Raw genomic sequence first — 13387 nt, forward strand, 5'->3', positions numbered from 1 at the left:
CAATATTTTAGGCCACAAAACAACGCTCCTATGAAAATATATGATGAAGAGCCTTTTAGCGGGTTAAGACTAATAGCTTGTAGGGTTTCACTGAAGTCCCCGGTGGCTAGTTTGGCACTTTTGGTAATCCTAAGAAACCAAATATAGATACAATGTACGAGGAAGCCCACCATATGTAGTAACGTCACTTCACATTTTTAGGTCCCACAAGACCTGTTTGGATCTACATTAATATTGTTTTACCAGCCTATCAGTTAGGTTGTCTATCTCAATCAGTGTTAAGGGTCAAATAATTGTAATCTGAATGTAAAAGCTTTAAGGCCAAACCATGAGGTGACTCGACACAACACTGTTTTCAATTCATCTCTAATCTGTTAGGGTTTGAAAAATGTCGTCCACTTCACCATCTCTGAGGCAGGTAATACACAGAGCTGCATTGTTTAGTGTGATTCTCAAGAGGAGCTCTTGTATTCTTCTGGACAAATCATTATGCATTGAGTAGGCCATTAGGAAAATGAAGACGAATGGGTGGCAGGGGTGAGGTGACAAATTGTTCATGCTGTAGAGTTAAAAACTAGACCGTGTTGTACCTCACAGTTGTAAAGTAGTCCCTGTTTAATAATGTCAGTGACCAGGCTGACTCACGTCCCCAAATTGGAAACCTTTGAACCTAAACAAATAAAGGAGTACTGCTCTTTTCTCCTTTTTATAACTATTTTCAGTGTTTTTATAGCAAAGGGATCACCTTCTGACTGCTTCTCTGGAATCAGTTGAAGCCTTTTTTTGCTCCAAGCCAACATGGCATCATGACTTTGTGTAAACATGCACGCCACTTTCCTAAAGCCAAATGGCGTGTTATCTGTACGCATTTTGAGCTATCCACATGTATGTCTACGCTGTATACAGCGGATGTAAACATACACACTGCGTGGCGTCGCGAGAATGTGCCGTGCTATCGCGAGAACGTCACCCGTCTGTTTAAAAAAAAAAATAAATAAATTAGGAAAAGAACATTGGGAAAGGCTTTAGTAACAAAAAAACATGACGTGACCAACGTCACATGCTCAGGAAAACAAACGGTTGGGTTTAGGAAAGAAACATTGGGGAAGGCTTAAAAAAAAAGAAACTAAAAAAAGTTGAAAAATGCCACACGTGGGACGCGATCCCGGCTCTCCTGGGTGAAAGTCCTGTGCTTTACCCATCCACCACTTCAACCAACCTCCCTCTGCAGACTTACGTCCTTTCATACTACTCGCTACGGCAAAAATTCACACGTAATTTAGGTCAATGGCGACTGAACAGTGTTGATAAACACGCTAAAAAGCGATTATGCGTCTTTATAACGCCAAAATGGCATACGAATTGGCGTGTCATACATGCCATGCCACTTTATGAGATCAGTCTGTCCGAGCAGCTTCAACTTTGATCCCAAAATGGGTCGTTCTCTGACAGAAATCTGTGTATCTGATGCTGCTATACTTTTTGACAGACGCACGCCGAGGAGGTTCACAAATTAACAAACACTGCCTACATTGTTGCACAAACATTGCACAGTTATGTCATGTTGCAGGGGGAAAAGTCTTGTCTCAGGATCAAGATGACATTATGCCAAACACCAGAAACCTGCATTAGCCAAGAATAGTGGTCACAGATACTGTAAATCAGGCGTCTGCAACCTTAGGCATGCGTTCCACCATGGGCATGCGGGACCTTAACTAATGGCACGCTGGCAATATGTGTGCAAGAGAGTTATTGATGTTGAAATCATGGTTGAAATGCTGAAGCACTCTCTCATCCGCATGCCAAATTACAACGTTCACAGTTGCGCGACCTGTTATTTACAGTAGTTTGATTGACTCATATCTCTGACTGGGAACAATACAAAGAGGATTACCAATGGCCGCTGTGGCAGATGAACTAACGCTAGTCTTGTTACTGTAAGTAGGCTACATTGAAACCTTCATGAGTTAAAAGCCAATACTTATCAATGCACTCACCTGTGTAGACCGGCATAACATGTAGAAAGTGATATTTCAATATGCTCTGGCTGCTCAGTACACTCTTGTCCACTGCGCTGTTTTACGTAAACACCGCTCTACTCTGCAAATAGCAAATTTTTACAAAACAAGCTAAAACAAAAGCTGTCGGTTTGTAGTCCGTTTGTCTTAGTTTGCAGGGAATCTTGAAATTTGGAAAAATTCTTATAAACTTAAGCTGGCTGAAGAAACCATCCTCTCCGCTGGAGCGGTAAATATGGACGCATTATAAGACGAAAACAAATACATGTGGCTACTTAATATGCACATGAATGACTCAATCGTTATGTTTGTGTTCTTCATTCTTGATAATGATGCTGGTTGTGTTATTGTTTTTGCCATAGCATCCTTTCATTGAAAATGAGGCATACAGGACCTGCTTATTCCCATGCTTATACCATTCATCATTAAAGCTGGGCTTTTCCACTCAACTTTTCGCTTCAGGCTCTTTGACGGTGATATTTTTGTCAGCCCATTTTCCACCAATCAGGACGCTGCATACTAAAACCGTGTTTCCATAATCATAATAATATACAATAATAATAATTACAAGGTCCTGATTATGAGAAATAAATGTTATGAAATGTTGCTATGGAATAAAATGACAGATTCCCTGGATATTACATTTTGAAGTGATGTCATAATTAAACTTAATGTTGACATGGCACACTAATAAACAAGAAATTTTGAAAAGGGCACTTCATATCAAAAAGGTTGCCAACCCCTGCTGTAAATTATTGCCACAGTTGCCTGACAGATATTTGAGACAATAGCTTAACAACTCTACAAAACAGTGTCCTGGCTTCCTAGGGTTTATTATCACACGTCCTACCATCTCTTGCTCTACATTTTCTGTCTGTATCTACAGTGCCACTGTCTATACAGGCAGAATGCCAAAAACGTGATCTTTTAGAGAGAGAAAAATTAACATTGAATTAAATAAACACATGACAGTTTCATCAAAAACTAAAATCACCAGAGCTATTAACTGCACATTTATTGTATGTTGTGTAATTACATTTTAGTGTGAAAGAAGCGTAGTTACTTCAAGCTAACTATAAGCATGTCTAAGTATGTAATGTAACTGTCCGATTTTATAAAAAGCAGCTTTAAGTCACATTTTTCAGCTTTGATTCACACATTGAACTTGCAATGTAAATATTTCTTAACCATCTAAAATGATTTCCGAAAGTGGTATGCTTTATATTTGATGTGAACGCAGTTCTATAGTGTTGCAATGTGAACTGAAAAAATACATCCTGTACACTGTCAACCCTTAATGGTTTATTTATTAAAGAAGGTATGTTTTGGGTCAGGCTGAGAGATGGCTGTTATTAAGGACCTGATTGTGCAAGGACACACAGCTGGATGTGTGGAGCTACATTGTGTTGTAAGAAGATGATGATAAATGTCACACGTGTGACAATTGGATCCAGTGATGCTTATTTTAAGATGATCCTTTAACACCTATTGTTACCGCAACATCCTATTTGGGGCTCTTTTCACTCACTAAATCTTAAAAAATCTGCCTGGTTAATCTCTGCACGATGATTGACGATCACTTAAGCTCCTAGGTCCACCATTGTGTGTCTGTCTATTTCTGTGTAGATCCCCTAAATGCTGCATTATATCCTAACTGTGTCTTCTCATGTGTGTTTTTGGTCCAGGAGAGCAACAGCAATGATTCTCAGGGTGAGACAGAGAGTTTTACTCCTGCTGCCTTTGAACTGGATACAGAGTCAATCACCAATACTGTGAAAAGTACTCTAACTATGCAGGAGTATTTTGCACAGCGAATGGCTCAGTTGAAAAAGGCTCGTGGACAGGACCAGAGTACAGCTCCCTCAGTGGAGACCAACGAGACATCTGGTCCATCTGAGGAACCCAGTCCCATCCTCATCAGCGACAATGAGTCGGAAGAGTCCAAAAAGAAAAAGAAGAAAAAGAAGAGCAAAAAGTCATCTTATGAGCTGGAAGTGATTGAAGAGAACAGTACTGCTGCTCCTATCATAATAGTGGACGATGAGGACGAACAGCAGGAGCGTTCGGGGAAAAAGAAGAAAAAGAGGAAAATTGTAGAAAGCGAAGGAGCTACAAATGAGAACTGTAGCTCCACCTCTGGTGTGGAGCAGAACTGTGAGGAGTTGCCTCCGTCGAAGAAGAAGAAGAAGAAGCTTAAAAAACACCATAAGGAAACTGAGCTTCTAAATGGACACGGACCAGCTGAGGATCAAACTGTAGAATCTGAGGTTGTTCACAAAAAGAAGAAGAAACAACGAGAGGAGGTGAACGATGTAGTTAAAGAGAATGAGGAGGAGCTGGTACAGAAAAAATCCAAAAAGGACAAGAAAAAGAAAAAGAAATGTCATGAATAGGATGAAATTAATAGAATGGCATCTAATGCCACCCATGATCATGGGGGCACATGTGTACCAAGTGATTGCCTTAAATGTCTTGTATACATATAGTCTAATAACCTTAGACATTTGATCACATAAAAAAAAACTGTCTACAATGTATTCATACAGACATAAGTTGGCATTCTTTCTTAAATGATTCCGTTTTCCATGAAATTTAGAAATAATTGGATGAGTGCTGCCATGTGTCTCTTAATGAATAAAATGTATCCAAATTGCTTAATTATTTTTGTTGTTTTGAAAACTATATTTTTTTTTTCTTCAAATGCCATCATTTATGTCTTACCACCTTATATGCATCATCATTACTATTTATTTAGCATTCAAAGTGGATTTTACTTTCTTGCCAGCAATTAGTTTAACCATCTTATTCCAGTTCTTCAGACAATGGATATCTCCTATAATGAAAGTGACCCAGAGACAGTTTTGTTAGTTTTGCAAAAACAACAGAAGCCCACAGACATTAGTGGTCTTCTTGATGCGATAAAACTTGACAAATATGAACAGATGTCATTTCTTTGTCTGACAAATTTATGAGCCGTTTGAAAACTGACAAACTCTGGTGCTTTAAATCAAATCCCTTCTTTTTTTTTTTTTTAAATAAATCCAAAATTTCAATGCATGTATGTTTGATTGTTGTTTGTTCCCTTCATATGTAGGTTAATTTTTAAGGAAAACAGATTGTTGATGAGAAATAGATTTACCTTTTGTTGAGCAGTAAGTACCGAGTCTGAGCTGTAAAAGTAATCTAAAAACGTATACCGATTTATGCCTTCAAAAATGGATGGCTTTAACAACAGTCACCCTTTCCACTTCTAAGGTTATGAAATCTTTTCTTTGACCTAACAAATGAATTCTCAACAAGCCAGTTTTGTTCAGCGAGGTGGCATGAGGAAAAAGGAAACTACAGATGTCACACCGTACGCCTCAAAGCAACATAGCATTCCTCGTAAATATTTGGGGTTTGTAAGTTACGAGAAAACTGCAATTTGATTGGTTCATTTGTAATACTATGATGTAAACAGAATCTGCCTAATACTGTAGGTATGATGCACAGGTGTCTTTTTTTTCTTCAGTCTGCTTTTACTGTAAAATCATGAGATTAAATTAAGTTTATTACAAAGCCCATTAGTCTATACGGTTCAAATTTCTTTTTTAAATTAAAGATCCCTTGTTACAAAAAAGAATTTGGCTCTAACAGATGAGGCTATCATGTTTTATGTTAAATAAAACAATGTTTTTCCTTTTTAAAAGTCACATCAGTCACTATGAATATATTGTAGTTGTTAAACCACCATTTACTGACACGTTTGCACATAATAGTAAGTAAAATGTATTTATAACGTGCCTTTCACAGACATAAGTCACAATTCTTTAAAGGGGCAAACACGAGAAACCGAATGAGAACACGATACAAAATTGGTATTACATTAAAATATTGAAAGTGTATACTGGTCAACCAAACGCCTATCTGAACAGTTTTGTCTTATCCGATTTTATTTTTAAAGAATCCACTGAAACGGCAGACCGCAAGGGAGGAGGCAGAGCATTCCATAGTTTAGGTGCTATGGACTCAAAAGCTCTATCACCTCAAATCTTAAGTTGGGTTCGTGGGACAGACAGTACATTTAGCATATTAGACCTAAATGAGCTAGCTAAGGGTGACAAATAAGGGTGCAGTAGCTAAGCCACGTGCAGGAGAGGACAGTGCAATGCTCTGCACATAAGCATAAGAATTTTAAACTGAATTCTATATGCAACAGGGAGCCAGTGAAAAAACTTAAGTACCAGGGTAATGTGAGATTGTCTACTTGAGTTAGTGAGTAGTCTTGCAGCAGCATTCTAGACTGACTAAAGACAATCCAGAGCAGACATACAAAGTGAGGAGAAAAGTGGGTAACACTCAAATCTTCAGTAGCCACATGTCTTTTACACTGACAGGGTGAACAACAGCAGGCTGATACAGCTCTCACCCACACCTCGGTTACCACATAGAGCTATTAGTCATTTCAGAAACCCCTAACTCAGAGTTTCATGTGCTTAAGTCCAAATTGCAATTATGAAAAACCTTTGTCTTTCACATTACTGTCTGGTTGTACTGTACATGCACTCTCACTCACTTATTTGCCTCCATCAGCTTACACTTGTTATGACTTTTACTGGCACACTGACTTCACATCAATGTGGCCCATGTCAGAACAGCACGGCCCTATGTATCACTAATGTGCCTGCTCTACGCACTCACATCTCCATGCACTATCTATGGCTTCATGTGCCATATCCTGTTCCTGGGGGGGGGGGCTGACACTTCAATTGGATTTATGGTTGGAGAGGCACGACTGACCAAAAGATGTGTATTACAACTTAAAATACATGTTGCCTGTGGATTAGCTCAGTAGGATGGAAGTTAAAGAATAGTTAAAACCACAGTATCTGTGGTGAGTTTATCCCTACTCCATAAAATACAGTATTACAAACTAATATACTATCTGACCTGTGATCAATATCTGTATTAGGTGTGTGTGTGTGTGTGTGGGGGTCCTTGTGTTTGGGTCCTTGTGTGTGAGTTTCTCCATGGCTGCAGCCCAAGAGTATCCTGTCAACAGGAACTCCTGGATTTGATATGCACCCGCCTCTGGCCACAGAAGGAAACTGATTTGTTTGTAGTGTGTGTTCAGTGGTTTTATCTCTTCTGTCACCCACAGATGTGCTCAGAGGCCCCACATTGATTTTCACCCAAAGTTTATAAAAAAAGAGGGCCTTTTTTTTGTCCACTGAGGGAATGTAATTTTAATATTGGCATCTGCATTTAGATGTTTAACAGGAAGTCTGTGAAAAATATATTTATAAAGCTAGAACATTTCTGTCAAATGCAGCTGATTATAAAAACATGGGAAAAAAGTTATTTTCTTTTTCTTTAAAAAACATAGTAGTGCTTTGATTTGCAGGACCCATGACACCCTGGCACACTTAGGAGTTCAGTGGAAATCTAAAAATGCCACTTCAGTTTGTAATGTTGAGTATACTGCTGAACAGGTTAGATGAGTTTGTCAGGTGAGTGTTTCCTTGCTGGCTAGTCACAGCACTATTACAATTTATTACATTATAATGTAAAATTTTAGAAATTGGTATTCTCTAATGGTTGCAAATTATTTAAGCCCCCGTTTGACAAACTTTGGTCCCATATGTGATGCAACTGTTAAAAACAAATAATCATAACCTGGACAGTGACTTTTAGAACCATTGTGGGATTAGTTTGTTCGTTATCTGTCAGTGGAAAGTGTTTTTTGTTGAGACCAGTTTAAGTAGTTAGTAGTGTTGAAATGCTGCGCTCTCTCTCTCTCTTTCCTTTCACGGGGCTCAACTTGCAATCGAGGAGGAGCCGAGAGTCCTCCGGGGCTTCTTCTGGAACCTGCTCTTCAAATATAAAGCGCTCCCCCATCCACCAGGAAAGACTGAATCATAACTCACAAGGAGGAGCCGCTGCTTGAGCATATCTGTGCTTTCTCCTAAAACCAGCACTGACATCTGTAGCCTGTAGCTCTAGAAAATCTAGTCAGTGTGAACACCGCGGGGTTTATTTAAAAAAAACTATATATATATATATATGTAAAGAGCAGTTTCTGTAGTTGTTTAGCTTTTTAATCAGCCTCCAGTGTACCTCCACAGAGAACGCAACTTGTCAGAGAGACAGTGAGAAGCGCATCTTAAGTTTGGAGAGGAGAGAGCGCGCAGATGGCCGCCCTCATCAGCGCGTACTCGTCGTGGCCAGAGTCCTTCGAGTGTCCTCCAGGAGACGGGGACGTGCCCGACGGACATGGCCCGCACAGGACCCCCGTGGACAAGGCGCCGGAGCCGCGGATCAGACGGCCCATGAACGCGTTCATGGTGTGGGCCAAAGATGAGCGCAAACGGCTGGCCGTTCAAAATCCAGACCTGCACAATGCCGAGCTCAGCAAAATGTTGGGTGAGATTAAGTTATTTAAAGTTTTATTCATTTTATTGTTTTAATAGCCTATATTTTATTATTATTATTGTTATTATTAGTGCTACGTTTTAACTGTCCACACACTTATAATCCCCCAGGCCTCGGCTGTTTTACTAAAGTTTTAGGTTGTTTCCGACACCAAAATGATAAGTAAATTAAATTCTAAAAAAACGTCTGAAGGTATTAAAGAAAAGACAACAAATCAATGCGTTTAATCGCAATTGGTCATAAATTAGACCAAGTAAATTACTCACGTATTTTCACAGCCATTTTAGTAATAGTCTATGAAGCGCGTCGCCAGAATCCCCTGAATTTAAAAGTTGATGTCTCTGTAAAACCGTAAAATTCGTTAAGACTATGGACAGAATGTATGATTTTGCGTTGCATTTAGGCTACTTGGATTAGTGCTTAATGTTAAGCTCAAAATCTGGCACTCTCGCACACGGGAATCATCTTAAGCCAGTTCCAGAACAGCAAAACCTCATGTAAAATATGCTTTAATAAATAAAAATAAAATTGGCCCTTGTGTTTATCTTAAAATAGGGTATGCATTAATTGAAAGAAAGACCCTTAAAACAAATACAAACTTGAAAGGAAGCCAGTGAAAGTTTTAATATACGGTAGATGTTTTTCTTTCATTTAAAAAAAACCCCTGATAAGTAAATGCCGTTATGAGTTGTTTTAAAGTAAAGAAAGACTTATTTTATTATTCCTCTGAAGACTTTTTATAGTGCTATTTATTTAACTATAGTTTAATTTTGGAAAACATGTTGTATTCCCATTATTATCATTATTACCATTATTCACATGAACTCAATATCTTAATTATCCAATAAAGGAGTATACGCCATACGTCTAAAACGGATTGAGAACATATGGACGTTTTACTAATTGTACAAATTGCTAGTGTGTGAGAAAATACATTCAATCATTTTAATATTGTATAGTTTTAACAGACTTTAAACATGAAATAAATTGCAAACTAATTTGTTGAAGCCTATGATTTGTAGTTAAAATTAAAAAAATAAATCTGTCTTTTCTTTGCAGGAAAGTCATGGAAGGCCCTAACTCCCCCTGATAAGAGGCCCTATGTGGAGGAAGCAGAAAGGCTTCGGGTGCAGCACATGCAGGACTACCCCAACTATAAGTATCGGCCTCGCCGCAAGAAACAGCTGAAACGCATCTGCAAACGAGTGGACCCTGGCTTCCTCCTGAGCGGGCTGGCCCCTGATCAGAACGCCCTGCCCGAACAGCGAGTCCTCTGTCACCCCCTCGACAAAGACGAGGGCAGCCCTAACGGTATCAGAAGTGGCTTCTCCAGCCCCAGCCCTGCTCTGCCCAGCGTCAGAAGCTTCAGGGACCCAGCCGGTTCCAACAGCAGCTTTGACACCTACCCCTACGGCCTGCCCACTCCCCCTGAGATGTCCCCATTAGATGCCATGGACCACGAACATGTACCCCCCTCTTATTATTCAACATCTGGTAGCTCCTCCTGCTCTTCCTCCTGCCCAGATGAGCACCACCAGAATCAGACACACATGGGCAGCCCACCCCCTTACCACACTGACTACACTCAGACCCAAATTCACTGTGGGGGCGCACACATAGGTCACATCTCTCACATGTCCCAAACTGGTGGCGCTGGACTGATCCATGGCCCTCCGCTGTCTTACTACAGTACCTCATCTTTCCACCAGATTCACCACGGGCTCCACCAGGGCCACCTGGGTCAGCTGTCCCCCCCACCAGAGACACAGGGTCAACTGGAGACTCTAGACCAGCTGAGCCAGGCAGAGCTTCTGGGTGAGGTGGACCGCGATGAGTTTGACCAGTACCTGAACTCCACTGGGACTGGGTTCCATCCTGAGCAGGGCAGCAGTATGACCGTTACAGGACACATCCAGGTGGCGTCGGCCGCCACTGCTTCTGCCACTGCCTGTCCAACCAGCACCACAGAAACCAGCCTCATTTCTGTGCTAGCGGACGCAACGGCGGCCTACTACAACAACTATGGCATCTCGTAAGCTTGGTCACAGCACCCGTTATACTTGTGGCTGATCAGAGACACTACAGGGGTTAAAATGGGTGAAGAAATTTGGGATAATTTTGCACTTGGGTGCCAGTAAGGGAAAGATTTCTGTGCTCTCATCTGTAATTTTTAAAATCCTGTATTAGCATCTATGAGCAACATCATCCCACCATGATTAAAACCTGAACTGATTACGGAGCAATGTGATTGTCTGGAGCCGAGGAAAAAACAAAGAGCAATTGGAGGAATACGAAGAAAGGGAGATGGACACCTCAGGGATGCAGACACAAATACTATAGTATGCCACCTCCAGTTGACATGACGCTTCTAAACCAGAAGAACAATCGTAAAGACTTGTTGTCCACTTGTAAATGTCACCAGTTACTGTTGCCACTGCGGCATGTACAGATGCTCTTTAGAAACTAATTTAAGTCCTTTGATGTTTCGCATAAATGCTAACTGTAATGCTATTATCGACGCTTTCCATTCGAATGTTTGTATTCTATGTTCTCGCTCTCATTAGCTTGGGAGTCTTACCTCAGTAGTTGTAATTGAATGAGGTTTTAGTTGGACATTTCTTATGCAAATTAACAAAATGGTGTATAATGAAGAAAAAAGGCGTTTATACTTCTTCTCAAGTACTTAATAATATATAATCATAACCTCTACGATGAAAATAATAATGGTAACTATAACTGTATGCTGATTTAGGTTTGTGAAAGACAATAATTTAAAATAAAGTTCAATTTTTATATTAACGCAGTTGCTACTTAATGTGCCCACAGACAACATACCACAACAAAAGAATTATGGAGTATGAGGTATTGGTAATAACTGATACACTTAAAGCTATTGTGCAGTAGACTTTCACATTTCTACTTATCTATACATACCATCTAATTATTATAATCAGATTCCTGAATTAAAACAATAAAAGAAATAAGGACTCCACTACAAGTGTTCATACGCCAATGGGAGAAAATGGTGTGTGCTATTTGTCCATCTTTGAATTGAGTGTCGCGCCACATGTTCTTCTATTTATGGGCTCTGTCTAGCTGTTGTACTGCATGTGGCCCATTCTGACACCCACTCCCCTGCTTGCTTTTTCCACCCTCCATCACATCATCCTTCTCCATCCGTCTCCTCTCGCTTTCATTTCATCCCGGTTCAGAGGATTAGTGTACAACAGGCACAGCCGCCTCCATCTCAACCGTCCTTTGTTTTCCCGGAGTCTTATTCTGGGTGCCATTCTTAGGCACTCCGGACCCCACGTCCACCCCCACCCCCTCACCCCGTGTTCTATCTTGCTGATGCAGACCTTTCGTAATCTGTGCAGAATAAATAAAAAAATAAATCCCAGGGCTATGTTGACTGTTTTACACCCTCCTCATTTTTTTTTTACCCCCCTCTCCTCGACACTCCTCCTCTCTCTGTTGTCTTGAATTTTCTATTTTTTTTCTTTTTAAAGGAATTCAGGGGGCTTTTGACAAATCCTGGAGTCTGGCTGGTCTTCCTGCATTTTTTTGGGAACGGTTGAGTCGTGCTTCTTGTAAAGAGGATGTGGCGGAGGAGCGGTGTTTCCTGACTGATAAGGGAAAAGCCTCTCTCTGTCAGGATGTTTGGACCTGGCTGGGCCCGGCATTAAAGAGCCAGAGAGAGGGAAGAGAACCCGCTGTTCAGCAAGCGGGAGGAAACACTGCCGTGCTGATTAGCATCTTACTTACTCGTCTTTACTTACCCGCCATTTTTCAGGAGAGGCTTGGTCAACCTGGTACCTTGACCACAGACACACCACAAACATCCACATAGCAATGAGCAGTTTTCTTACTCTGACACCAGAAAACAACACTTGTGGTGAACATATGTACTTAAAATGACATTTTTCTGTACCCATATTCAACTGTGATCGTGTGGTTTTGACACACCTTGCTGAGAATATGATTAAACTGACCAGAATGACAACATTCATCAAGCACCAGTGTTTGCAGCTGGCCGATGTCATGTTCATTTCTTTGGGGTTAGATCATTACCCTTTGTGCCTGCAGGGGTTCAAAACTCTGCGGAGGGTCCATTTTAGTGCGACCATATTTTGGATGTGGGAGCCAGATGGGTGTTGCCCCAGGCATACGGGGTGAGAAAGTAGTAGTCTTTGGTGCGCCATCAGCCCCAGAGTTGTCAGGGTCAGGCCAGCTCAGGGTGCTGCTGCAGACTCCCTTGGTAAAGACGCCCTGCAATGTCTCAACAATCACATCCACCACCTCAGGGTAGGACAGTGTAACACGGACAAGGACAAAGACTTGAGCGTCAACAAAGCATCAACACATTAGATTATAGTGCAAACAAGAAGACGATACTTGAGCATAAATTGCAGAATAAAGCAGTACTTACATCATTATATCATATTGTTCCCATACGCTTTGATATTTTAATAGTGTTTCACGTCCAAATGACTCAGAAAATCATTGAAGCCTCTACAGAGATTAAGGAGAGAAATACAAATATAAACAAGATAAACTAAGAAACATAGTCCTCCTGTTTTCAGCTTGCTATAGCTTTGCATTTTCCAAATAATCCAATGTTCCTTTTTAACGTTTTTTTTTTTTTAGCTGATGGAGGAGAAGTATTTTCTAAAAACCGTAAAGGAACACTTACATTTTCAAAATCAAAATTAGAGGTAGATTTGGTTTTCACTGGAAAGCAGGGCCTCACATTTAAATTGTACACATTTACACAGTGGCTACTCCAATAAGCTATTATATATGCATTTCCTACTAACATTATATATAATGGTGGTTGTCTTTTAAAAGTAAACGTGATCAACATGCAGGTGCCTTTGCAGTGATAAGTAAACAATATTTTGAGTCTAACCCAACAAATACATAGTTTACAATGGAACAAAGCACTGACCACTTCATAT

General features: G+C 40.4%; 2 protein-coding genes across 4 annotated transcripts in view; both read left to right on the top strand.

The window, feature by feature from the left end:
• pinx1 (PIN2 (TERF1) interacting telomerase inhibitor 1) overlaps positions 1 to 5075 on the top strand; it is a 29868-nt gene extending 24793 nt beyond the window's left edge. For all 3 annotated transcript variants that reach the window (XM_039782197.1, XM_039782198.1, XM_039782196.1), the window contains exon 7: positions 3704 to 5075. In XM_039782197.1, coding sequence (XP_039638131.1) covers positions 3704 to 4411 — 708 coding nt within the window. In that variant the 3' untranslated portion in view covers positions 4412 to 5075. The remainder of the gene's footprint in view (positions 1 to 3703) is intronic.
• Positions 5076 to 8188: 3113 nt separating this feature from the next.
• On the top strand, positions 8189 to 11228 carry sox7 (SRY-box transcription factor 7). Its single transcript, XM_039782812.1, has 2 exons — positions 8189 to 8420; positions 9489 to 11228. The coding sequence occupies exons 1-2, from the start codon at positions 8189 to 8191 to the stop codon at positions 10463 to 10465; spliced, it is 1209 nt and encodes a 402-aa protein (XP_039638746.1). The 3' UTR covers positions 10466 to 11228.
• The last annotated feature ends 2159 nt before the right edge of the window (positions 11229 to 13387 follow it).

This window comes from Perca fluviatilis, chromosome 18, assembly GCF_010015445.1.
Source record: "Perca fluviatilis chromosome 18, GENO_Pfluv_1.0, whole genome shotgun sequence".
Classification (NCBI taxonomy): domain Eukaryota; kingdom Metazoa; phylum Chordata; class Actinopteri; order Perciformes; family Percidae; genus Perca; species Perca fluviatilis.